This window comes from Coturnix japonica, chromosome 12 (assembly GCF_054131305.1).
Source record: "Coturnix japonica strain WE chromosome 12, WE-NBRP24, whole genome shotgun sequence".
Classification (NCBI taxonomy): Eukaryota; Metazoa; Chordata; class Aves; order Galliformes; family Phasianidae; genus Coturnix; species Coturnix japonica.
Genome location: NC_140674.1, coordinates 12787643 through 12814460, shown reverse-complemented (window position 1 = coordinate 12814460; position 26818 = coordinate 12787643). Strand labels below are relative to the sequence as shown.

Below are 26818 nucleotides of genomic sequence, written 5' to 3'. Positions count from 1 at the left end.
TTTTGCTTGGAAGCTGCAGTTTCATTTAATGTAGGATTTTGCAGTTGCATGTGTGCTTCTTGGTGCAGTCAAGATTAGGTCACTAATTGGGTCATCAAGCCCCATAGGTGCAGTGACAAGGTTTGGTGGAGCAGTGCCTAAGTGCTGGGGCAGCAGCAATCATAGCTTTGCTGTGTTCAGTGTTGTTGAGCCTTTGTAGGAGGTGCTGGCAAGGCTGGAGAGCTGCTGTTGCCATGGAGTAGAGTCAAAGCTGTTATTTTACCAGCAAGAGAAAGAATAATCCTCGCTCCTATTCCAGGACACAGCCAGCTTGTCTCTGAATGGAGGGGTTTGTTCAGCAAGCACAGAAATCCAAGCCTGGTGCTCATGGAGTGATGCAAACAAACTGGTCAGCGGGGACAAGGCAGCCCTGTGCCCAGCTGCAGGCTCTCGCCTAGTCCCTGTGCTCATAGCTGGGGTTAATATAAACCTCAGCTGTGCTTCTTGCTGCAAAGTCCTTGGTGTTTACAGGAGGCCAGTTTGGATCCCTCTGCAACATCCGCTGCCACTTTCGGTACTGGCTTTTTGACTGATACCCAACGCAGTCTTTAATCAGCATCCAGAGGTGCTTGTTCTGTAGGAGAACATCCTGTGGAGTGACACAGCATGGCATTAGTGGGGGGAAACCAAAGCCAGCCCCTGTGACACGTGCCAGCCCATATACATGCAACTTCCTATGTGAGCCACAGCAATCCTTTTCCATAGTACAGGTTACTTTCTGCACTTTCTTCTTGTGATGAGGGACACCTGCATGCTTTCTGCTTTGCAGGCAATGATACCTGCTACAGGATTCAACCCCGTGCTCCCACCCAGGGCAGCACAGTCATCTCTGACCCATAAAGCATAATTTGCTTCAGCTGCATGGCATTGCTTGCACTCTATAAGCTTAAGGCGTGTGAGCTAAGTCATCTCTGGTGTTCCATCGGGTGGGTTTGATTGACACACAGTAACTAATAAGGAAAAGGAGAGGAAAAATGAGGAGGAAAAAAAAAAAAAAAAAAAAAGCCTCAGGGTTTGTGCTTCTGCATGAAGAGCGTGGATGCAAAGAGAAGGAAGAAAGTCCTGAACAGATGCAGCTCACTGCTGGGATCAGGCAGTAAATGAATGCACTCACCTCTGTAAAAAAAGAAACGCAGAAGGTGACCAGGAGCATCAGCAGGACATAAACTCTCCAAATCACAGGAGTGCAAAGAAACTGTTGGAAAAGACAGGAGCAGCAATTAGGTTTGAGTGCCTTGCCAAGATTTGCATCTGTTCCTAATGACTGGCGAGGCTGACTAACATTTTCTCGATGGCAAGCGTGGAGCAGTCCATAGGCAATGACAGTAATTCCTTGTCACGGAGATTTGGAGGGGCTGATGGCAGATTCCCCACAGCATGCAGCTGCCTCACATTGCCACTGACCCTGTGACTGACACTAGCAGAGCAGCATTCAAAACCCAAATATTCCAGGGAGCTGCAGCCTCCTACATGCAAACCCACACTCTGCGCTGTTGTGTTTTGTTAGGAAGAACAGCTCAGCAAGATACAAAGCACTTTTTCTTCTCCCCGTTGCAGTCTGGAGGGGAGGGCTGCCTCATTAATCAAGCCCTTGTTGAATGGATGATAGAGAAATTTGAAAGTGATGCTCAGAAAGCATCAAACCAGTGAGTTTATTTCCAGCATGGCTATACCTGTAGCTTGTGTTCTGTGTGCATAGGTAAAGGTCCAGCAAAAAAAAGAACAAATGCGTGTTTTGTCTTCACTTACCTGCATGCTGCTGTACACAGCATCCATGTCAGCAAGGAAGAGGAAGAGGCAGATGGCGAGCTGGAGGGCTAGGAGCACTGAAAATACATCTGCAGAAACAAGAGCGTGGGTGGGCTTTGGCAAACTCTTCATATACACTCATGGGAGCCTCAAACACTAGTGCTGTAGAGCTGCTATCCTGTACGTTTTCGGTGTTGTTTGTTTGAGGTGGGGGTGTTGTGCCTCAAATACCAATGGAACTGAAACCTAGTGGCCTACTGCAAACCTCCCTACCTATGCTGCTTTTCTCACCCAGGTGATTTGGCACTGCAGGGCAGCTTCCTTCTGACCCCTCCTCTCTTCTGCAGGCAATCAGTGCTCTGTGAAATGAGTTTGGGACCAGTCTATTGCCAAAAAAAGCTAATGAAATCATATCTGCTAAGGTTAAGCAAGATCCTGCTCTCTCATCCGTGAGTAAAAAGCTGCAATTGCAAAGGAGCTATCAGTCAGCTGGAGGTTGGTAGGGGTAAATCATCTCTACAAATCCCAAACAGAGAAGGAAAGGTTATTGTCAGAGGATTTTAACAGTGATATTATCACTGGATTTTCTCTCTCATCTCTAGGAATGGAAGTCAGGCGAGGTAAAACTGAATCTCAGAGGAACTCTATTTGATGTGTGGATTTTGAAACAAATACATCTGATCCTCACACACTATCTGTGTTCTCAGTAATACACAGTTCTGCACTAAGAGCAGCACATCATCTTCTGGAAAGCATCTATTTTCCAAAACACAGTCTTCTCTTTCAGCTCTGCTGCTCCTTTTCACTAGAGGGAAACTAATGTAGACAGTGCTTGCTGAGATTCTTTAAGGAGGGAAGCAGGAGCTCACATACACAACAATTACATCACATGCCTGTCACTGGTGTGGGTACAGAAAAAGCTACATCATCCTTTCCCTTCTCTCCTGCCAGGAATATTTTGGAGCAGGAATGGGAGCATACAAAGCATGTATATTCCAGCTCTACTCACAGTTGGTGTAGATGGGCTTGCGGAAGGGCTTTCCCTTGGAAAAGACAAAGGCCACAATGATGCAGTTGATGGAGGACAGCGGCCACAACGTTGTGCCTTCATAGCTGAGGACCATGCTCTGGGCACTGCTGCTGGTACTGTTTCCCCCTGGGCTGGTGAGGGGCAAGGTCTGGTTTCCGAATGAGCAGTGTCTGCAAGGTGACACTCAGCATCTCGTTCCTGCCTTCTGCAAGAGTGAGCTGCAACAACAACCCCTTCTCCTTTCTTACCCACAGTAACCAGATATCACCCACAGCAATCAAAACCACAGTAAATAGATATTACATATACATATATATAGCTGAAAGGTACAGCTTGAAGTCACAGCTTGATTGAGCACCTGGTGGGAAAGCAGGGCCAGCCCAGGGAGTTCAGGTGCATGCAATGTACCTGAGTGACTGGAGGGGGTGAAGCCAGGAAGCACCCCTTCCCAGACCTCATTTAAGGGCTGGCAGTGAATGCAAGGGGATCTTGCCTGGATGTTCCTGCCTATCTGAGGACTACATGAAGGTAAGGAGGTTTTTGCTTTGTTTCCATGCCTACAGCTGCCACACTTTAACAGCTCCTCACTCACTGCAGCATAGGACTTTGCTATTGCACTGTTATTGTTGTGCTTTCCAATGTATTACAATATATCTCCTAGAAAGCAGCTTAGTATCACCATGTGCTATATCTCAGCTCCCAGCTAGGCAGTGACAACAATATTCAATGCACAGCAACAAGGAACAGGACCAGTTCCTTACACACTGCTCCAGAAATGCTGGCTCTGTGGCACACCTGTGCACTGGTGGTCTGGTCTGGTCTTGCTGACAGCTACTGTGCACTCCATAACCAGAGCTGCATGCTGAGAGTCCTGGTGAGAAGAGGGACTCACCTCCTGCTGGCCAGCGCTACATACCAGGGCTGCTTCTTCACCAGGAGGAAGCCACAGGTCTGCATGGCTATGGTAAAGCAAACATTGAGGATAACAGAAAGCAGCAAAGGGGGGGAGATGAGTTGGCCAGGAGGGCGGTAGGGTGCCAGCTTTGGGTAGGCTTCAGTCAGACTCACTGGAGAAAAAGCAGAGAGACTTGCAGTCAATGGCCAAGGGGTTGCTCCACCACCAGTGGTTCCAGTTACTGATGGCAGAACTTGGCACTTTGCTTTAATCTTTGCTGGGAAATGAAGGTGACTATTTACACTCATGCTTTCAAACTAAATGCTGGGGCTTCCCCACACTACTTACTTGTCAGGCAGACCAGGAGGGTAATGACCATGTCTTGAATCAAATACTGGTAATTCCCGAAGATTTGCAGTTGCTGAAACAAAACCAAGAAGACACCACCTGACCACCAGCACCTGCCTGGGGGGTACAAAATACAGCCCCATACTATCTCAGAGCAGCAGCATCCAGATGCACCAATAGGAGCAGAGTGAGCTCAGCTGAGTGCTGCCCAGCCCCTTACAACTCAGAACACTTGTGGGTGACCCCATAGCAGGTGAATGTTTTTCCACCCTCATCCCAGAAGACACTATTCTCTGTTGAGCATTCAGATCAGGTCACTTGTAACCCCCAGTAATGGCAGGCATGGCCAGAGTTCCATGCTGTACCAAGCTCCAAACTTACTTGAGTAGTGAGGATACAGACACTGTTGGTGCTTTCAAATTAATGGCTGCTGAAGCAGGGTTATGTTATTGTCATTTAATTCAACTATTCTGATAATAACTGAAATAATTAACTTGAATAATCATTTAATAGGTTATCCGGCTTTTCATATCTTTGTTATTTGCTGAAGACCCATATGTTGTTTCTTCCCTATTGAGTAATACATCTAAAGACAGAAACCCCACAATGAGCACAGCTCGTCAGTGCAAGGTGGGCATTATACACTTACCCAGAACAGCAGAGCAGTGCCAACAAATTGTATCAGGCCGTACAGGGTCAGGTATTTAACCACAGCAAAGGAAGCCACCAAAGCAGCTCTACCTTCCCTGCTCAAAACACAGAACAAAGCTGAAGCTGCCCCCTTACCACAGCCCTGGTGTTATATTGCTGGAGGTTGCTACTGCTTCTAAGCAAAATAATTCCTTTGATTAAGAATCTTAAAGAAGAATGGAAAATAGTTTAAATTCCATAGACATATTTTGGCCCTAAGATACTGCAGAGCCACTTAGCTACCCCTCATCTGCAGTGTTTTGTTTCCTTGTGTTTATTCTGCTGCTACGATTTTAATACCTGGCTTAAGCTGCTGTTGTTTTTTCTCTACTAATTTGCTCAGCAGTTCTGGGAATCAAGTGCACTGCCACATGAAATCGTCTTTGCATACATTTGGCTAAATGGCATTATTCCTGGCTGCTCAGTAACTGCATACAGCATTTGGATATGAAATTTGTAAGTACTGACAAGCAAATCTGTTCTGTCGTAGCTATTACCTGCCTTTTCATGAGACTTCTGTACCTGCAGTCATCGACTCATTAAGGCTGGAAAAGACAAGTAAGATCATCTAGTCCAACCCCAACACATCCCACCATGCTCACTGACTGTGTCCTCAGTGCCATATTTCCATGGTTCTTGAACACCTCCAGAGATGGTGACCCCACCATCTCCCTGGCAGCCTGTGCCTGCCCAATCTTTCTGAGAAGTTTTTTCCTATTATCCAACCTGGAATCATTCCCTCTTGTCCTACCTGATCCAAAATACCGGTCCCTATGCCCAATGCTCTGGAGTTTATGGATTTCATGTTGTTACTGAGAAATTTAGTTTGGTTTATTAGCATATTTGAGGGTAGCATGTACACACAGCTATACATAAACATATATGCATGTATATGTGTGAAGCTGGCCATAAACAAACATAAATAATCCATTTCCTTTGCTTAGCTCCCCAGGATCCCTGTGCACCACTGTGCAACTCCCACTCATGACCCCACACACTAAGATCAGTGCAGGCATTGCAGGGTAGTGGCCAACCAACCTGATGAGCTCTGGCACACACTGGATGTTGGGGATCTGCGAGGTGAAAGGTGAGGCCACCGATGCCTCCTGCTCAGACAGTGATATCCCTGCATGGGCCATCTTCAAAGCCTGAAACAGGAGCAGGAAGCTGGAGAAGCACCCATCCGCCCCTCCCACTGCACTCAGTGGTGCTTTGCATGTTTTGGTTCAAGTGTGTTTTGTCATACATGTTCCCTTATTCTGTGGCCCAGCTGATCTCTTTTTCCAGATAACTTTCCTCCCCTAGAGCTTAAATATTTTCTTTGTCAATTTAATCCCATTGTGTCAATTTACAGTTCTCTGAACCACCCTGCTGTGTCTCCCACGTTGGTGTTTCTGCATGCTTCTCCTATTTAACAACCACTGAACTATTTAAATCAGTGCATTATCCTCTTTTCACTCCCTTCCCTCTCCTGATCATGTTTCTTTTATTTGTCTTGTGAGGTCCATGTGAGTCAGCCCTGTCCCACCAAACCAGCTAATGCTGTTACAAAATTATATTACAGTAACACACTTATTGTAGCAACATAATAGACAACATGGTAATTATTTTGTTCATTAAGGTCCTCAACTCTGCATTTGAATATGTAAGAAGTAGTGTATCTGTTCTTATTCCTGGGGCCATACATATAGGTAGTGTCTTATAACAACACGCTGACTGAGCATACCCATGTGCTAACTTGGAAAGTGCTTGTGATGTGGCATGCCAGGCAGTATCTTTACCCATAGGTTGAAAGAAGTGATATGAAGGGAAGGTGAGAGATTCGCTCCTACATACCCCGCAGTCATTGGCTCCATCACCACACATACCCACGCAGTAACTGGTGGAGGAAAAGGAAGGAAAACAATGAAGGAAGGAGTGAAAATTTGGGAGAAGGATGGACTTTGTATGCTGAAGTCTGTCTGTGGTTTTATCTCAGCTCTTTTTCACTGAGCCTTCAATGAAGCCACAGTGCATGGAAGCAAGGGCTGGCAATGCTGATGACACCTTTCCTCGCTTGGGTTCAAGAAGAAAGGGAAAAGAACCTTACTCAAGTTTCTGAAGCTCTTCAACGAGGCTGGATTTCTGGCCAGGAGACATCCTAGCAAAGACAGTCGTGTTCAGCAGTATCTGCAGGAGAGAGTAAGGGGCAGCTTTGGGTGGGTGTTTGTGCCCCACAGAGGCAGGATCAGGCTCCCTGATGGGTGCGTGGCACAAACCTCTAATGCCATCTCCCAGCCCCAACATTGGTTTAATTGCCTTTAGGATCAAATTTCACCTAAAGTTGACTTCATCATGCTCTGATTTTTTTTGCCTTGCCTCTCTCTGTGGCAGACCAGCATCACCGCATGCTCTCCAGCAGCCTTGGAGCAATAATGTGTCCCATGCCGTTCTGTCCAGAGAAATATCTCTCCCAGAAGTAGCTATTTTATGGGAAGGTGACAAAAGCTGAAAGTTTCTCCTGTTAAATGCAGCTATTTCATGCTCCTTCTGCCATTGCTGAGCAGAAGATGTTGCCAGCTCTGGCACTGCTGTGTGGGAATGGGGCTGCTGTTTTTAATTAAAATGAAGTGGAGGAGGTGACTGTAGAGTCACTCCACCATACAGCTGCTTGCATACCTCAGCCACCCTGGTCACCCAGGGTCTCTCAGATGCTGACAGCAAGCTGCTCAGGCTAACCCTGAGCTATGCTGGGAGGCTGCTGAGTTGTCAGAAGTGACAGCACTTCAGGTATCAACTGAAAGACACCTTTCTCCAGATGGAAAAAAAAAAACCTGTCCTTTACAAAAAGCAGGGGGGTGATTAAGTGCTTTCTTTCCCCTGCACTTACTTTTGGTAGCAAGCTGTAGAAGTGCTTAACGAGAACCTGGTAGGACTTCCCATTCATTGCAAAATGGTAGTTGGAGCTTTCTCCTTCCAAGGCAATCTTTTCCTGGGTGTTGGCACACACCTCCTAGAAACAAGAGAGCATTAATCCTCAGGCTGAGGTCACAAAACCTTGAAGCCTTGTCCCCAGGACAAGCTCATTTCTGGAGCTGACAGGTTGCCCTGGTTGTGCCACCAGCTCTCAGCCAGGGCAGCGTGCCTGCCCCTGGGCAGAGCATTCCCTTCTACTTTGCATCCATCTCTGCTATGGACCCACACCACATTTCAGCCTTTCTCCTGAGAAAGAAGCGGGTAGCATCCTTCCTGCAGCATCTTTTCCTGGAGCTTTAGGCCTGGCAATACTAGATTTTCTGGCTTTGCTCCCATGTGTCACTAATACCTGTTAGGCATAGCTGGCTCATTTAGACACTGAAGCTTGGTCCAGCAAATAGTCTCACAGGCAAGTGTTTCTAAATGCATTAATTAGGCATGCATCAAGCACAAGGGAAGTGGCCACAGTATCTGCAGAGCGTTGCCAGTTACGCATGCAGTCCTGAGCAAAAAGCCTCTGTATTAGTTATTTCTTCCTTGCAAGTGGATAGTTCACTCTGTATACCCTGGCTAGATAGGAACCCACCCGATGCTCCTCAGGGTTGCTTCAAAATCTGTAGTGAGAGCCCAAACCCAAAAACCAGCTATTAGACATCAATGCTCTGTTAATTCACTCTGGCACCCAGCAGCCATCCCTTGGCTGTGCTCACACTGGAAGCAGCTGCACTTGCTTTGCTGTCTTCTGCCAGCCGCCAGGCAATGGAAGCTGGAGTGGAGCCCTCTGGTTCACTGGCTTCAACGATGATAACTTTGCTGGCCTCGTGAATCATATCCGCACTCCTGGCCACTGTGACTGCTGTCTGAAGGTTGTCCCCTGTGAATGGTACTAGAGAGGTTGGCTCCATGTCCTCCATCATGCAGCTGCTGTAGGAGTGAGCTGCTCCCATCTGCCATGGCTATGGGGGGTTCACCTGTGACCATGATGCTCCTGATGCGGGCAGCAGCCAGCTCTCTCAGCACAGGCTTTGTCTCTGGCTTCAGACGGTTCTCCATCACCAGGAGGCCCAGAAACTCCAGCCCAGACTCCACTTCCTCTCTTGAGAGAAGGAAAGAAACATGGTTATACTTCCCAGGAACAAGGCTCTCCAGTGGTTGTATTGCTGGAAAAGCCATGCTCAGCAGGAAACATGTTCACTTTAACGTGAAACACAACTGGTATGCGCTTGGGAAAAGCACTGCTCAACAAGTGTCCACGTTTCAGCTGCCAGTCTCTGCTGTTCAGTCTCCTAGAAGGACCTGCACAGCAAGGTGAATTCAGAGAGCGGTAGGCTCACGCTGGCTGAAACCCACATTCAGTATAGCTTTCTGTCACTGTCTCAATCCATGACCCTTTTGAAGCACAATTACCAGCTTGAAAGATTCAGCTCAGTGAGACTTGCAAGAGCAGTAGTTAATTGCAAGGCAATTAACAGCATAATCAGCATCTGCTGAGAGGAAAGCATGATTGGGTTCAGCTTCCCCATGCACATCCTCAGGCAGGAGAGGAGAGGAAGGGCTGGGCCAGTCCCAACCCATAGGGAGAGAAGTAATCCCACAGTGATACTCAGTTTCTCAGCACTGCTTACCTCTCCAGGTCGTTCACATCTACATCCTCTGGGAGGCTCAGCACTTTATGAGCCAGGGCGATGACTCTGAAGCCTCGGCTTGTGTATGTCTTAAGCTCCTCCAAGAAATCAGATGGAACTGTTTACAGGATAGAAAGTTATGTAGTTAGAATGTTCCATCCTTGCTGATTGCTTCTCTGAGGTTAAAGTCTGCCCTTTATAGCCTTTAAATACTGTGCTCTCTCTTGGTTTGTACGACAGCTGTGCAAATGACTGATCCGTACATCTATTTCATACTTCTAAAATGCACATTAAGGTGCAGGTATGCACCGTGCATTACTCAGCAGAGAACAAATGAGTGCTTCCATAGCTCTGGCCTGATCCTTTCTGCAAATGTGCTGAATAATGCAGGGAAAGTTGTTTTTACATTTATGCCTTAATGGGAAAATTCTCCATATCCTGAGTTTTCAATTCTGATTGTTCCAGTGACTCTAAAAACAAAGGGTTCCTTTTAACGTCACAGTATTTTGTAATCACTACGTACTGCCACCATAGCTTTACAATGTGGAACCCTATTATTTATGAAGCTGTAATCAATAGAAAAACAATCAAGGCTGAATGAGAGGAGTCACTTAGAAACCTGAGAAAGCGGAACAACTTTTTAAAAGAAATTTTTCTTACTGGCACGGAATTGTTGGCTGTGTGTGTCATTTGGGCTTTAAACTAAATCTTTCCATTGTCCCTCAAAACCATTTTCACCTGTTCTCAGGTCATTGCCATCTCAAATAACAAACCACAGAGACACAGCCCACTGCTCCTGCATGGCTGGCACCCTTCCAAAACACTCAGTGAATATACCTGGGTTTCAAGTTTGCAGGTAAGTTTGAGAACAGGCCTATTACATTGCTCTCACACACAAAAGAAAAACTGATGTTTACTTGCAGAGAGAGGACAGAAGCCTTGGCTTGAGTGTTAATAGCAATTATCCTTAATAACAGTAATTTGCATGTCCACAGCAAGTTCCCCGCCGCTGAGATTTAAAGCCTGTGTAAGCTGGGTCAATAAATAAATACTGAATTTACAGGTCAACAAATTAACAGAAAATTTAAGAACTCATGCAGCACAACAGAGTGGCTGTGACACATGCAATTACCACCATCCCACACCTACCCTGAGTATTTTGACACACCAACATTATTTACGGGCTGTATCTTCAGCTGATGCACATCAACTACGTGATGTATAGCAGCTGAACCACAGGCTGTGCATCCCAGCATACACACTAGCAACAAAAGCTTATTTGTGCTGTTAACCACTGACACTTTACTCCTGTACAGGCCCAAGGCTTGTTTGTGAGAGGAATTGTACATGTGCAGTTGCAGAAAGTGCTGCAAATCTTTTAGGATTACAGTTCAAGTTCTGTTCTGGATTAAGTTTGAATAAATGCTATGAAGGTGCCCTCCCCCACATTTATACCTGTTTCTTGTCTGCAAAAGCTGGACACTGTTTCTGGCGCTCCTTTCATGTACAGGTCGTACTGCTCCTCTCCAATCTTCCTTGAAACAACGGACATCCTCTGCAGCCCAGAGGAAAATGGGAACTGATGTAGGATTGCAATTCCTTCCACAGGGGCCTGGAAGAGGTCAGGAAAGGGAGATGTTGCTTGTGGATTTGATTCATGGATTACACTAAGTAAATCCATTCTGAGCTTCAGCTCATCTGAGCCTTTCTGGCTTAGGAGATTTATTGTTGATAGGGCACTATTTCAGTGTCTTTTGACTATGTTATCAGATCAATGATGATAAGTTTAGAAATCACAGTTTCAAAAACAGTGGCTTCCTAGCATACTGCCTGGGAACCTTGGTGTTTTTCTTAATATTCAATTTTTCAGACTTTGTCCCAGGCTTTTTCTTAGCAATCACATCTTGATGCAATATTCCTGGAGTTACAGACATGGAAACTGAAAATTGATGTTACAGTGACATTACCAAGGGAACAGAGCAATGTGAGAAACAAGATTGATTTCCTTGTTGCCACAGCACCATCTTCCTTGTGCTGCTGACAGAAATCAGCCTCCTTCCTCTGGGAAGAAGCTGGCTGGCTCAGCATTTGGGCTGGAAACATAACAATTTTCAACCATCAAAATGCAGAGCTGCTGCCTTTTGAGAGGGAGAGGGAAGCAAACAGCTCTGCTTTGGCTTGAGGCCGGTAAACCTATCAGTGGAGCCACACAGCCATTACCGGCTGGACTTATGGTCCACACTCCTGTCAGTTATGTCCTGACCTTACAGTGCATCTTCTTGCAGGTGTATTCTTGCTTTAGACTTTTATCCAGTTTGCAAGATTTCTTTGCACTGGTTTCCACTTAGACCACTCATACAGCTTTTCTGGTCTTAAGCTCCCAGGAGGTCTGTTTGCAGGGAAGGTGCAACATAAGACCAAGACCAAGGGAAGGTCACCTTGCAGCCAACCACCCAGCAAATCAACAGTGCATGTGCAAGAATCTTCACAAGCTGCAGGTTGAAAGCACAGAGTATTCATCCCCAGAAAGAACTGGACTCACGCTGCTGGCATTTGGCCCCGGTCTAACGATACAGGCATCAATAGCACCAGCTCTATCCTGAGCTGTGCTGGATTCTTCTATCTCCTGTATGGGAAAAGCATCAGTTCTGATGGTGCTTTTTTTCTCTGGCTTCACACCTGACTGTTAAAAGCAGAGGCAGCAGCATATGAAAGAATTTCCCCCTTGTTGTTGGCACACAGCTGAAACAGTGTTTTGTTACAATCTGTGGGGTATTTCTAACCATCACAACTGACAACCTCCCTGCAGTTTCATCCTTAGTAGAATCCCACAGAGCCCTCCATCTTCTTACTTGATGAGAGTAAAAACCCTGAATCATTTTTTTTGTTTCTCTAACTTCAAGTTCCACATCAGTTTAACGCTATGTAACACCAGGAAAGAGAAATAATCCCTTTCTGACTAGATATATCTTCCAATCTCCTGCTTCAATAGGCTCTATGCAGGAACAGAGTGGAGAGTTTGGATGTAGGATGCTTTAGCCCTCCAGCTCTGCTACTTCACATGCTGCCAAGGCTCATTCACTGTCATCATCCCCCTTCTGCCATTGTGCAGCTCTACTTCTGCCTGTCCTTGCACAGCAGAGAGCACCAGTCCAGTGCCTTCCCGCAGTGCTGCTGCAGGAGCTGCCATCTGTTACATTTATTGACTCAAATCTCTCGAGCAAAGAAGGCTGAAGGAGAAAGGGATGATGGGGCAGTTGACTGCAGTGACCCCTGAGCCCTTACAGACTGTGTCTGCAAAAAGAGCCACTTCTTTCCTTCTTGTGCCCTCTCCCATCTTGCTCCCACCAGTGCAACACTCCCCATCACTGCAGATGTGCCCTAGGCTCAGCCCCTTGTCCCCTCCCCAGCACTCAGATTTGCGGTTTATCCAGCCCAAGGCTTCTCCATTGGGATACATCCCTTTGCTCAACAGAGAAAACAGCCCTCAGCATTTGGGCACAGAAACTTGTCTACACACATCCCTATAGACATGTATTTGGGCCTGACCTTGAATAAGCCCCAGGGCTGTGCTTTGGAGGGTGCAGAAGACATGAATGACATTACCCACTGTGTGCCCTCAAACATTTTCAGGTCTAGTGGGTCTCCTTGAATCTTCTTATTCAGAACCACCAGGGAGTGGCAGCTTGCCATGGCTCCACACACCGGTCCCCAGGGCAGAGGAGTGCTGGATGGAAACTTGTGGATTTTCTGAAAGCTGATAAGAAGCAGAGGGTTAGAAGGACTTCTTGTGGGGGGGATGCAGAGAAGTCTTCAGCTACTGTGTACAGGTGCTGCTTTACTGCATTCAGTGGTGTTGAGCCCAATTACATCTGAACAGTAAGGCCCAGAAGAACCTCCACTTCCACTGGTAGAGCTCAATCCACATTTCCAGACACCAGTTACTTGCCCTTCTCTTTGGTTTTAAAAATGGATAAGTTTGACTCCTATTGAGTTACTTGGAGGCATGCTATTAAAGATACATGCCCTGATGTATTTCTGTGGAAAGCCTTGAGGTGTGATCCTTCCAGTACAAAGGGAGCACAGGGGCTGGGCTGGGGCAAGGCTCCTTTACTGCACCATTTCTCAGTCTTCTCACATAATTTTCCTTCCAAGAAACTGGCTTGCCGACAAGCTCTGCCTGCCAGACCAGAACACACAGCCCATTACCATTTAGGTTGGCATGTTAAGGAGAAATTTAAATAGATTTTATTTACTTTTGATCACTGCAAGCATCCCCTGTTACCGAAAGAAGCACAGTACAATGAATCTGGAAGCGAGTAGCATGACAGCTCACAGCTCTGTTAAAAGGAACAATGCATCCTAGGACCTGTCATCCCTCTGGGCCATCAGAGTCTGTTCTGTTTCCAGCAAATTATACCTTGTTCTCAGGCTGGTCATAATTGGCTTATTAATTAATTAATACTTGAGAGACACCATGAAAATGTTAAACAACATAAAACCAACAAACGCTTGTATCTTATTAAGCATACAATAGGATATTTTGCAAGCGGAATGAAATTCCTTTACTGTCATTGCCTCGCAGTATTCAGATTAGCTGACAGCTCGTCTTATGTGCTTAGGAATGTGAATATATAAGAAAGAATAATTATGTAAATGCGCTAATGAGATCAACACAGCCAATGATAGCTCCTCCTTGTGTTCTGGCAAGCCACCAGCACCGCTTCCCAGCTGGATGTAGACTGGGCATGTCAGCAAAGAGAGCCTTATGTTCTGACACCTCACAGTTCTTTGTTATGTGAATTTATCCTGATATATCAGTTCAGTTTTGTCCTGCTGCTCACGTGAGCAGACGCTGCCTGCAAGGCTACCTCAGTGGAATCACTGCCATTTGCTATTTGGTGGGCTCCCAGCCCACCCAGGATGCCCAAGCTTAGCCTGAACCCCCGGGGCACTGGATGGATGCCAAGAAGAGAGCATGCTATGTGCCAATGGATTGGTCCTGCTGGAGGATCATTTTATCAGCTGACACTTATTAATCTCTTCTCATTAATTTGCATCAGATAGCAATATTCTTTCTGTCCTTTGAGAAAGCACTGGGAATGTGATTTTTCTCATCGCGTAATAAATTAATCCTTTCATTCATTACGGCATGATTATCTCTGTGGTGTTGAGGTATCTGATATATTAACAGCAACTAATGAAATCTAGGAGTAGGTATGGGGTGTGAGATTTGTCCTGGCCACCGCCAGTGATTGCTTTTTTGAGTCGGTGTAACAAGCAAGTTATGCTGCAAAGCTGAAGTCTGTTATGGTATTTCAATACTGTGAATTAAACAGAATAATTCTGGATGTAGTCAAGTTTAATATTTACATACTGGATATCTCTAGAGGCTTTCATTTCTCCTTGGGCTTGAAATTGAGATGGAACTTGCCACGGGTGGGAAGCAGGCTGTAAGGACACCCAGGCTCTGCAGATCTAATCTGTACTTTCATGGATTTTTGCAGTGTTTACAGAAGATAGGTGAGATTTGAAAGGCACTGAAGCTGGCAACACTTAATTTCAACAGAGGGAGCATTATCCTAACACTTTAAGGATGAAAGGTTTATTGAATAGATTAGGAATATTTATTGAACTATGCTGTGAATGACATAATTGAAAAGCTCTGTGCATATTCTCTAAATCCCCATCGAGTAATTAAAAGCACTCTCACTGCTGCTGGCTTCTGGGCTGTGTGTTTGCCTTGAATTAGCAGCCATGCTGACAGCTACGATGGCCAGCCTACTTCCTTGAAGGGAAATGAGCTGAGCAGGGACACCAGCCGTGACTTTGGGGCAGTACATCCACACTGGGGAAGAGTTATCACTGAAGGAAATCTTTCCTTACCGGCTTCCCTCAGAAGGGAGGATGCCCCACAGGTCCAGTCCATCTTCTGTCAGTGTGCCCGTCTAAATTGAGATAAATATCTGTTATTGTTCCTGCTCACCCCCTCCCCTGTGAGACCCCAGAGCTTCTTCATAGGTAGAGGCAGAAAGCCTCCTTTCTACAGTGCCACTCTGCCCCACAGGCACCAGTAGAGAATGTTATCCTGGGAGTGGGTTAGAGGAGATGGAATGGAAATAAATTGAATAAAAAATAAAATAGAAAAGTAAAAAAATGAAATAACTGCCATATTCCCAGCAGCCTCCAGCATCTGTCACTGCCTCAGGAAGAGTCTTACTTTGTCAAAGCAGACGAGGTTGATTTGCCCGCAGATATTAATCCTCTGTGGAGTGATGCAGAAAATCTTCTTTTTCTTCAGCCTCCTTTGGGCATAAACGGTGCCTGTGGTGAGGGCAGCAGGGATGGCAGGAGGCACAGCTGCGGTGAGGAGGAGGAGGGCCATGGCCACAACGTCTGACACTGGCTTCTGCAAATGGCCAGAACAACAGGCAGTGGGGTGGAGACAGCCCTGCTACCCTGGGACCTGATCCTCCTGATGTGGAGCAATGCACCCTAAGCTCTGACCATGGGAATGATGGATTTATTCATCCTGGTTCTGCATCCAATCAGAAGACTGGATTACAGGAGTGGATGATATTCTAATGACCATGTACAACTGAGGTCTTGGAGCTGCCTTACAATCTGGAGGCATGACTTGTACTTACTTTGTGGTATGTGAACACACAAATGGTGTATATTGATCCCAACACACCAATGGCAGAGAGGCCTACAATGAACTTGAAGGCATCCCGATAGAGCTGGAAGTTCAGAGGTCTGGGATAGAGGATGGATCTCACCAAGTCACCTTTAGCAGTGTTGAACCCTGTGTGAAGACATGACCCTCATGTTGTGGAGATGAACAAACAGTGAGACAGTAAGAGAGCTCTGTGAGAAATGGGAAGCCTCTTTGGGGGCCATGTGTGCCATTTTCTTACCAGCTTAGGGGTAGACATACCAGTTTGCAGCACCACGGCCCGTGCCAGTCCTCTGCCAGATGATTTTGCCTGGATGACTTCTGTCCCACAGAAGAGGACGTGTCTCCGGTAGTCCTCCATGCTGTGGGTTTTCCAGGGCTCTGGGCTCTCTGTGAGAGGCAACAGGGTCTTCATAACTGGAATGCTTTCACCTGAGAAGAGCAGCATGTTCTTCATTTAAAGGGGATTTAAAGGTCTTATCAGATTGTGTGTGTGTTAAATAATGACTGCGCCCTTTGGGTGCTTAAGCTTTCCTGGCTAATTAGCTTGCTTATGTCCTTACAGATGTGGATTTATGGTGACAGCCACTGTAGTTTGCATTTCAGAGCATATCAGATGGCTTCTCTGAGCATTCTCTGTCAGTGGGCATGGGTCAAATTTTGCCTTGACCCAAGTTCGTGCCTTGTGGTGGTTCGATGTTTAGCTGTGGCACTGACTCCCATGTTCACACACTGCCTGCTTGAGCTGAGCTGCTGCAAGATCAGATTCTAAAAACTCAAAAAATACATATTCAGTGAATCTGAATATTTGCACTTTCTACTCCTGACGGTATATTAATCCTGCTTGGTTTTCATACGGATTTGAAATGTATATTATGCAATGGTAATGTTCAAAAGCCCAAGATAACTGTGAATTATTCAAGCCATGGTTCTCCCACCTCCTGCTGCAAACTATTCTAAATAAATAGTAAAAAAAATTGCTGTCAGAACAGATAGTGACATCTCCCTGGCAGAGAATCCGCACAGGACGTTAGCATTCCTAACTCCAAGGCAGTACCTGTGAGCATCCCTTCATTCACAATGCAGCTTCCATCAATCAGAACAGCATCACATGGGAGTGAGAGCTTTTTTCCATCTAAAAGAAAAACATCTCCTGGGACTAAATAACGAGACTCCAGTTCTTTGAAACCTGTAGGAAAACACAAAAATGAACTTAACTTGTGCATAATTTCAAAGCAAAAAAAGAACAAGTTTCAAGGCACGTGAAGCATCATTAAATTTCTCCATTACCTGATCTAACACTGGTGCCCCTTAGAAATAATATTGGCCTAAAAACAATTGTATAGGGAGGCTCTTCCCTAAATGGTTGCCTCCAAGTGGTTGTCTGCAATTTTTTTGGCTTACTGTCCATAAAATGCTGACCAAGAAAATCCATCTAAGGCCTTACATCTCCCACCATCCCATCAACTGCACATCTCAGCATTTTTGGGAGGCCAAAATAGCTATATTTCCTATTCTATGGTCAAGGAACAGAGACGTGGGGAAGGAAGTTCATACCTCAGTGTGAACCATATATCTAGACTCCTGAAAACTTGCTCACAAGCTACTTCACATGATTGTGAAAGTAGCCTATAGCAGGGCAGGGAAACAGATCTCTGAAGACCAGAGTTGTTATCTGATTGCTTGTTTGGGAAATTGAGTTTTCCAAGCTGTTTCCAACCCTTAACACAAATTAGTAGGTTCATCTGTATCATTACAGATGCTGCAGATACTGATGACAATGACACAGATGCATCATTACTGAACTGCACAGGCCTTTGCTCACTGCTCCTGCTGCCCTGCCCCACTCACCTCCTTCCACCCCATTCTCCCCACAGCTCACTCTGCACGTTTCAGCTGTGGAAATCAACAGGAGCTGTGCAATTCCAGATACATTTCAACACAGCAGTTAATTACACAGACCAGTGAGGAAACGAGACACAGATGACTCACCTTCGTTCTTTGTGCAGACAGTAACCTGGACTTTGTTATGCTCTTCAACGAGGTCATGCAGCTTGGTAGACTGCTGTTGGTGGGAAAGAGATTGCATTGTTGTAACACCAACACTGAAGCTGAGCAGCATGTTACAAGTCAGTGACTGAGCTAGTATCAGAGAAACTGAGTTCCCTTTAGTTATCAGGGGAGTTTTCACACCTCTCTTTAGAGGTCAGGATGCTGAGTCTGGGCTTTTTCTGGTCTTTGCAATCTAATTCAGACAACTGTGTACCCTGAGATAGTGGTGAAGTCAACTGCCATTGCAAGGCCAATAGAGAGACAGCACAGTCTTGATTTAGAAAGTTGAAATTGAAAAAAAAATTAACCCCAAGAGTGGATTTCTTCATTAGCAGTGTTCTTATGAGGATATCAAACCAATTTGAAGAATATCTGGAGGTCTCAAACATTATTTCTAGTATAATTCTTCCTGCCTAAGTTAATGGTCACACGGTAAAACTGGCCTTGCCAAAAAAAGCTGAAGACGCCATTCTTGATGCTCCGCTTGGCCTTTTCCAACTGAAACAAATTCATTATTCTAGTTGGCAGATTGCATGGCACTCACCTGTCTGAGGTCATACACGGTTAGGCCAACAGAAATGACTGACAGGATTATGATTGCCACTGAGTATTCAATGTAGCCTTGGCTCAGCCATAGTGTGAGAGTGAAGGCTTGGAACACATAGAAGGGGTTTAAAATCTGCAAATACAAATGTAGCACTTGTCAGCGGATGGACATAATGCATAGCAGGAAATGGGGTGTGGGAAGAGGGGAGAACATATCATCGCAGTGTCTCCAGCAACAACTTAAATAACTATTTTCCATCTCAAGGTAATATGCTTTCATAGCTCCCATCTCGGAACTCACCAGCTTACACATTGTTCACAATGTTTGTAATTAAAAGCTGTTGCTAACTGGTAACTAAGCAGCAGCAATTATGCTGGCAATTTAAAGTCAGAGTTTAAGAGACTTTCAGTCAATCAGTTTCCCACTGACGAGGGTGACCTTAACATTGCTGGTTCTAAGTAATCTCTACACAGAACACACTATCCAAATAAGGAAAAGAAAGACTGAATTGCAGTCAACATGTTTAACACTTTGTGATTTAAGAAAGTCAAGTGGATATCTTTTTTTTTCTTTTTTTTTTCTTTCTTTTTATTTTTTTGCAAGAAGAGAGTAATCTAAGGGTCTGTGAGGCCATCACTAATCACTCTCAGACTACAGCTAAGCTGAAGACTGTGTTTTCTCACACTGCCACAGTGTTGGCCACTCCACACTGTGACAATTTTATAATACTAGTCATTGCTCGCTTGGAATATGCTAAAACAGGAAACAAGTCTCAATGAAGTCCAGCAGAGAACACAGTTTTTCTTCTCTAACTAACAACAAAAGAGCTAGATGAAATTTTTTCAGAGAATTGCCCACTATCTGAAGAGTGACAGACCTTCTGTGGAACTGATATAACAAAAATACCAATTGAAAGAGCTTTCCTCATACAGATTTGAATTGAAATGAATTATTCATCTGACAAATTTGGTACCTCAATGAAAATTTAATACACTATTCAAGATTCACTAGGACAAAGAGACAGATACTAAATCAGGATGCCAGTCTTCAGCCACTGAAGCAGTATCTGGGCTGAAATACCACCTGCCTGTGAGATCCTCTCTGCCTTCAGGCACTACCATTAATATTTCAAACACGAAGCTTCAGACTTGGATGGAAGTGCAAAGTTCAAATTAAATAAACTTTTGTAGAGCGCTGCACTGGAATTCTCTTCAAGACCATCTCCAGGGGGCACTGAAAAGTCGGTGATATCACATCCAACCAATTTCAGGAACCCTGGAGTTTTTCATGTATTTTGCACATCTTCCGACAAACTCCTCCTAAAGTTCAGAAATGTGCTGACCATGCTCTCTTGGAGACTCATCATTCACAGACAAAGACTCAAAACCATTTTACGGATGTCCCACCCCATGACAGCCTGACTTACTGACCTCTTTGAAAAGTAACTTCCAAATGGGACGGATTTCAACCTCAATGGCATTAGGCCCACATACCAGCTGCCTGTAGGGAGTGAGAGAAGAGTTCCTGATTCTACAGCTTAGTCACACAGGTAAGACAGCAGGAAAGAAGTGAGCTCAAATAATATTAATACTTACCTAAACAGGTAATTCTTGGGGGCAGAGACTATTGAACAGCACAAAGAAATCTGTCAGGAAGTTATTGTACCTGAAAGGGTTTCACCCAGGGGCAGAAGTTTGCTATTTCCATGTTGAAAATATTGAAACTTTGCTGTTAAACCATGTGATGAGCTCTCCAGAGGTCTTTTAAGGCAATGTTGGCAAAGGCAGATAGCCAAAACTTGCTGTGCCCTAAAACCTGGCTGGAACTGGTGGGGAACCCAGCCTTGCCTCAGCATCACTTAGAACAGAATAAGCTCAGTAAGGCTCATTAAGGATAATAACTTTTCATCTTTCTGGATGCCACCCATGAAGTTTACACTGCCTTACAAATACAGTGGGCAGCAAGAAGCTCGCATGAATTTAAAAGGGGATTTAATAGGTCGTACTGTTATAATTAACTCAGATACCTACTCTTATGCAGGCAGTACCTGATTTTCCGTTCTACCCCTGTCAGGCCAGCTCCATATTTGTGGTGTATGCTGTGACACGTGTTGCTGTCTTCCAGTGATCTGGGATAACAGAAATAAGTTCACACAGGGGACTCCCATATTGTAAAGGGATTTGTGGCAATTTGTTGACACTCACCCAACCTTCCTGAACTCTTTTACAGAAAAGTCCCAAATGTAACGGATTTTCTGTACCTGGATACATCTCATCTGCAAGATCAAACAGCAAAGATTCCTTTTGGCATTCAGGGAAATCCACCTCACTGTGTTACGGAAATATTTCCATATGTTCCATATGAGAAAGCTTTAGCTTATTAAAAGAGGACTTGCAGGAGGATGCTGTCAGTGCATTTCTGGAAGCCTTCCAGTGCTTTGACTTTTGTAGTTCACCCACCATCTTCCTTCCACCTTTCTTCTCCATTCTGTAGACAACTTACCTTTAACTGTGGCTTCATTATGGCTCTGTTTATAACAGAGTCTTTATCAGCTACGAGAGGACATTCTGAATTACTACCAATGGGTTGTGTCAAAGTGGACAAATCAATCCAGGTCACCTTCTTCCGGGTGTATTTCTGAAACTCATCCTAGAGAAATAGAGTCCAGTTCAGTGACAACCTGAAATGTTGCCCATGACAATGTTTCCTGGCTCTGAGAAGTGCATATGAGATTCACAGTGAACTACAATCCTGTGGCCTGCTTGTTACCAAAGCAAATATAAGGCCACAACAACAGAGATGCCAGATATCAGTACTTCAGTAGCAAGCAGTAATGCACTTCAAAGTCAAACACACAGTCATCTCCATTTGCTTTGATTTATACTTCAGAGCTATTTCAAAGAAGGTGAAATGGAACTAGATGTGCTTCAATAGCTACTGGATGGATATTGCGTCTATAAACCAGACTAGAGCTAGCTGCATGTAAAAGCCTTCTGAAATACCTCTAGTGTGAGCATTGAAACCTCAGCACCAGCTACTTAGCTCTACAAATCTCCTATAATGCTGCTGCTCATTATAAATTCACAATCAAAAGCAATTCAGCTTTGCTGCTGCAGATGCACTTGTCAGACTGAATTGTCCTTTAATCAGTTTGGCCTTAACCTAACACACTACTCATTAAGTGGCTTGAGTGCATTTGTATAAGGGATATCATGGCAATATTGAGCATTAAGTATTGTAAGTATTTGCTGTGATAGAATTGTGTGGGATTTTCACTTACAGGGACGGAGTCCTAGAATATAACCAAAGCTTAAATCCCAGCTCTCCAAAGCCCATTTCCTCAACGCAGTCAGATAACTTCCAAGCAGAAAGGTTACTAACAGCCAGAATGTCTGACAATGTTCCCTTCTTCAAAGGAAGCTGGCTCTAATACAGTGCATAGGGTATGAGAAAAGGCACTGCTCCTCTGAAGCTTGACTCATCCATCTCCACACACAGACAGTGTTATCAAACTGCTGCATCGTGTGGACAAAGAGTGACAAGATGCTCTAACTGTGAAAACCATAGGTTCTGCCAATAATGGTAAAGTGTGAGAGTTCAACCTACAGTTGTTCGGAGTAGGATGACATCTGCTTCTTCCAAGCTGCAGGGGACACAGTTTGCCCACACATCCCATTCTGGTTTCCAGTAGAACAGCAGCAGCAGAGCCCCGCAGGACAAGATGTACCCAGCAATGCACAGGGCCTTCCGACAGCACTGGCTTTGGTAGCCAAAAGCCTCCTGTACAGCAATGAGGAAGCACTTTGTTAAAAGCTTGACTATGCTGTTTGTTCATCAGAAAGCCTGAGCTGATTGGAAAGAAAGATAGGTGACTGAGGCCTCCTAACAGCACAAGGTCATTTTTGGAAATTAGAACTTGCTGACGGACATGGCACAGTTAAGCACACACAGCTTCTGCAAGGAGAATGCTCTCCATGGAGCTAAGCACTGAAATCCACCTTGCAAGAGAGGAACAGCCTCTGCCCCAGGGAAAGAAAATGGCTAAACACCCATACAACTCCTTTCAGCTGCCAGGTACTGTTCCTACTGCCATGTTATCTTCCACCACGTACACCACATTTTGAAAACAAGTACATGAAAGAACTTCTGGCTTTGTACATTCTCTCCCTTTTACTTATGTCCCACATCACATAATCTCCCCTAATTGCTCTTTCTCTTTGATAAGCCACTACTCATCTACTCCTAGGAGATAACGTGGACCTGCAGGAGCACTTCCAGAGAAGTGCCACTAAATTGATACAAGGGGTGTAACACCTCCCCACACTGACAGGCTCAGAGAGCTGTTCATACTGGAGAAGAGAAGGAGCCAGGGAGACCTGAGAGCAGCCCCTCAGTATATAAAGGGAGGGAACAGACTCTTTAGCAGGGTCTGCTGTGACAGGGCAAGGGGAAATGGCTGCAAACTGAAAGTGGAAGATTTAGACTGGATATAAGGAAAAGATTTTTTACAATAAGGGTGGTAAGGCACAGGCACAGGTTGCCCAGAGAAGTGGTGGGTGACCCATATGTGGAGACACATAAGTCAGGCTGGACTGGGCTCTGAGCACCTGATGGAGTTGTATGTGTCTTTGTTCATTGAATGGGATTGGACTGGATGGTCTTTAAGTGTCCTTTCCAACTCAAATGATTCTGTGATTCTGTGATAGAGACAATACCAGTTCTAGTTTGTCCCCTTGAGAAAAACATTACATTTTTGTACACTTTGGCTTGACTTAAGCTTCCCAACAGGGCTAATGATAACTTTAATGCCTGTAGTATATGGATCTTTCCCTACAAGCAGGGTGTTTTCTTCACAGCTTCTGCACAGTGAAGAGCTCACATCTCCTTCCAAAGGAAGCAGTGCCTGGAGTGAAACCTACTTTTCAAAGTTCACAGGGAGTTACTGCTCACTTTGAGGTTTTGACTCCTTGATTGCCATATAGGAACTACTCTGAGCAGACAGCAGAGTTCATTTCAGACAGAACCTGAGCCCTCATGGGCCAGGAGTATATGTTCTATCCACAGCTGGGGCTAACAGTGCCCAGGGGTGCAAACCCATTGGGCATGTCATGACATCCAGCTTGGATATGCCTAATTGACATGGTCTGCCAATTAAAGTACAGGGTATGATGGGACAATGTAACCTGCTACCTACACAGAATTTGAGTGGAGGGGGGAAACAGTGTTTTAAAATGTAAAGAGAATAAGAGTGCGGAAGTTTCAATTCTGAATTATACATGATAGAGATGCCAGAAGGAAGAGTGCTCTACAGGATAGAATATACAACAAAGCAGAGCTCCTTGACAAGGGCTTGTATCAACAATTATACAGGTTCAACTTCAGGTATAATTTTAAAGTGATTAAAAGGCACTGGAGTAAGAACCTATTTCGTTTTAAGAGAGCAATTAACTTGATTTATCTGAGCTGTGATCATAATCAACATAAACTAAGCTGAAATCAGTGCAGTTCCACTGAAATAAAAATAATCATGCAGCTCTTGTACCAGGTTAGCAAAACCCATTTCAAAACAGCTCTGCAGCTCTGGAGTTCACAGCCTTGCTGCATGCAAAATATTATTTATTTGAAGGACACAGAAGTTTAAAGCAATAATTGCAGATGTTCTCAGACCTGGAGGACAAACCAGTCTCCACAGCTAGGGAAATTCATGTTGATCTTCAATTGCTTGTTTTGTAATAGCAGCAATTTTATAGATAAAATCTGAGGATGGGTCCGAAAAGCAGGAAGCATAATGTGGTAGCTGGGACCGACTCACACAGAAGGCACGGAGAGGATCAGGTCCTCAGTCCCACCTTGGGAAGAGCTGCATAGTGTGCCCCTATGAGCTGTTTCCCAAGAACTGCAGTACATGGAGGCAAGGCTGCTCTAGCAAACAGGGCAGCAAGAGCATGTTTGACAAAAAAGCAGCCAGCTCAAGCTAGACAGTCTCTCACAAGCCATGCTGTGTCAGCAGCCTGCAGGCAGTGCCAGGCCCTTCTCTGCCAGCAGGGATGGAAGCCGGATGGGTAGGGAGGTGTCTCTGAAAGTGGATGCAACTCAGTTGGGGAGCACAGATAAAAGCTGCCTGTGGCAATGGCTCTCTGCACCCACACTTGCTAGCCCTCCATCCACATCCAGCAGTTGATATTGCCACTGCTTCCTATACTAACAGAAGCATGCATGTATGCATGCACGGAGGACAACTACCCCCACAGCAGTTAGGGACACCCTGAAGGATTCAGTAGCTATGAGCATGACGCAGGCAATCACTGGTTGACTCCTTTCCTGCCTCCCAGGGCAGATTTTCTGATTTTGTGTTGAATGCAAACAGCTTCAACCAGCCTGTGCTCCCTAATCCACAACAAGCTCACATGAGCTGCATGAGCAGAAAGCAAAGCCCAGCTGGGTTATACCATAGGCATGCAGCAGAGCTGCAGTCCCACTGCTGTCACCAGCCCTGTGAACAATCCTGAGACAGAGGCACAGTTGTGCAGTGCAGGGCTGGATCACTCCCACCTGTGCCTGTTCTGAGCACCTGCATTGCATGGCGGAGGCACAGCTCAGTCCCCACGGCTGGGCAAAGGGTGATACGGTGATGTTAGAAGCAGAGGACAGAAGATCCCATCATGGGAAGAGTGCATAGCTGTGCTTCCAGTGCATGCATCACACATGCATCTCTAGCACATAACAGATTGATGGAGCTATATTTCACAGCTGTGCAGAGGCATCTACTTCTGTGCACTTGAATTCTAGATTGTCTCTGCACAGAAGGCTGGAGAAGAAAGCCTTACTCCCATCCTCACTTGGCTCAAAGTGATCAGTCCATGTTGACAGATAGAGGGAAGAGTTTCCAACTCACTGCATTTGCAAAGCAGTCCCTTAGTGTACATAAACACTCATCAATAGTCATTAATCAGTTATAGTCAAAACCAGAAAGAAGATTCAATTAACATTAATGAAAAGCCTTTTAAGGGCAGAATTTTTCTCTGTAAGTGTTGCCATAAAAGAGTGAGGAACAAGAGATTGCTCCCATATGAATTGCAGTTGACTTCGGACACCTGCCCAGTTTTCCTAGACCTGCTAAGCAGCACAGACCCTAACATGTAAGAAGAAGACATTTAACCACTATTTTAGAGAATGACCCAGGATGAAGCTCCTTTGTAGCACCTTTCCCATGACTTGCTTTCTGATGGCCTGGTAAGGGAAAAAGGCACCTGTAAGTAGAGATCCCTCTGGTTAAGGTGAAAAAGATAATGAAATACACAAAAACTGCTCTGCAGATGGATGATTTCTGGTGGGCAGTGGTCTCTTCTATGTTTTGTGCTTCTGGACTGAAGTACTACATTCCTCAATTAGTCTTTACGTGGCCAGTATCAATCTCCAAGTGTTCAGGGTTTTGCCATCCCCAGTGCTATGCTGAACCATGAGAAACAGAGGTGAAGAAGCAGAAGCAGATCCAAAACAAGCATATAGTGAAAGAGGCACACAAGCAAACTGATCCTCAGCACAGCCCCCAACTCCTTACCAGCTCATTTTCTTCATCCTTGTTGAGGAGCACGTAATGATCCTTCCAAATCTTTTCCTCCATCTGACTGCGTTGTTTTCAGCACTGGATGTCCTTGGTAAGGTCACGCGACATCAAGCACAGCTATTGACTTGAACTCAGGGCAGCATTACAGATAGCTCTCCCCATGGTCCTTCCTGCTGCCTTTGAATGTCTCACAATGCGCACAGTTTTTAATACACTCCCAGAGAGGGAGGAAAATCCAGTCTCACGTGTAAAGCCCTTAAATGCCCAGCTTGTGTAACCCATGCATTTCTCCGCTCCCCGACATTGCTGTGTTTACTGGGGTAGGACAGGCTGGTCCAGGGGTGCTGCCCAGTGAAGGAGATATCAAATAGCATGTCAGAGAACACGAGATGCCAACAACTTGCCCAACTATAGGCAACAGGTAAGATTGGTTGTTAATGCTATTGTGCCTTGCCTGCATGGCAAGTGGCTTTTCCCCTTCTTTTTTCTTATGCTTAGATTGCTCACATTCCACTCAGGCTTAATTATGCTGGTAATCGGTGTGTGTAGCTATAATAAAATCCATCAGATTTCATCCACAGTCTGTTGTTGTTATATAATCCAATACCAATATTTAGCCCAGAGGAGAGGCTGATAATGGCAGAG

The 26818-nt window shown here is 45.1% G+C and overlaps 1 protein-coding gene across 1 annotated transcript; it reads right to left on the bottom strand.

Annotated features, from left to right (window-relative positions):
• LOC107318201 (putative cation-transporting ATPase 13A5) lies at positions 1-26454 on the bottom strand. The gene is made up of 30 exons (XM_015871748.3): positions 26168-26454; positions 22213-22386; positions 21109-21255; positions 20811-20881; positions 20654-20734; positions 20037-20106; positions 18604-18738; positions 18000-18072; positions 17065-17196; positions 16269-16439; positions 15979-16136; positions 15552-15740; positions 15218-15279; positions 12938-13088; positions 11874-11957; positions 10787-10943; positions 9332-9449; positions 8678-8802; positions 8417-8580; positions 7621-7743; positions 6841-6920; positions 6588-6630; positions 5790-5899; positions 4711-4807; positions 4062-4134; positions 3711-3885; positions 2798-2988; positions 1789-1877; positions 1154-1234; positions 1-628 (listed from the first exon to the last, which is right to left on the bottom strand). The coding sequence occupies exons 1-30, from the start codon at positions 26228-26230 to the stop codon at positions 434-436; spliced, it is 3582 nt and encodes a 1193-aa protein (XP_015727234.2). The 5' UTR covers positions 26231-26454; the 3' UTR covers positions 1-433.
• Positions 26455-26818: the final 364 nt, after the last annotated feature.

Bases quoted from the DNA above. Each gene is read 5' to 3' on its own strand.
- LOC107318201 (XM_015871748.3), bottom strand. From the start codon at position 26,230: ATGGAGGAAAAGATTTGGAAGGATCATTACGTGCTCCTCAACAAGGAT. The intron at 7,744-8,416 runs GTGAGCACAGCC...TCTTGTTTCTAG, and splicing joins CAAGTGCAGCTGCTTCCAGT to GAGGTGTGTGCCAACACCCA. The intron at 629-1,153 runs GTGAGTGCATTC...GTCACTCCACAG, and splicing joins GCGTTTCTTTTTTTACAGAG to GATGTTCTCCTACAGAACAA.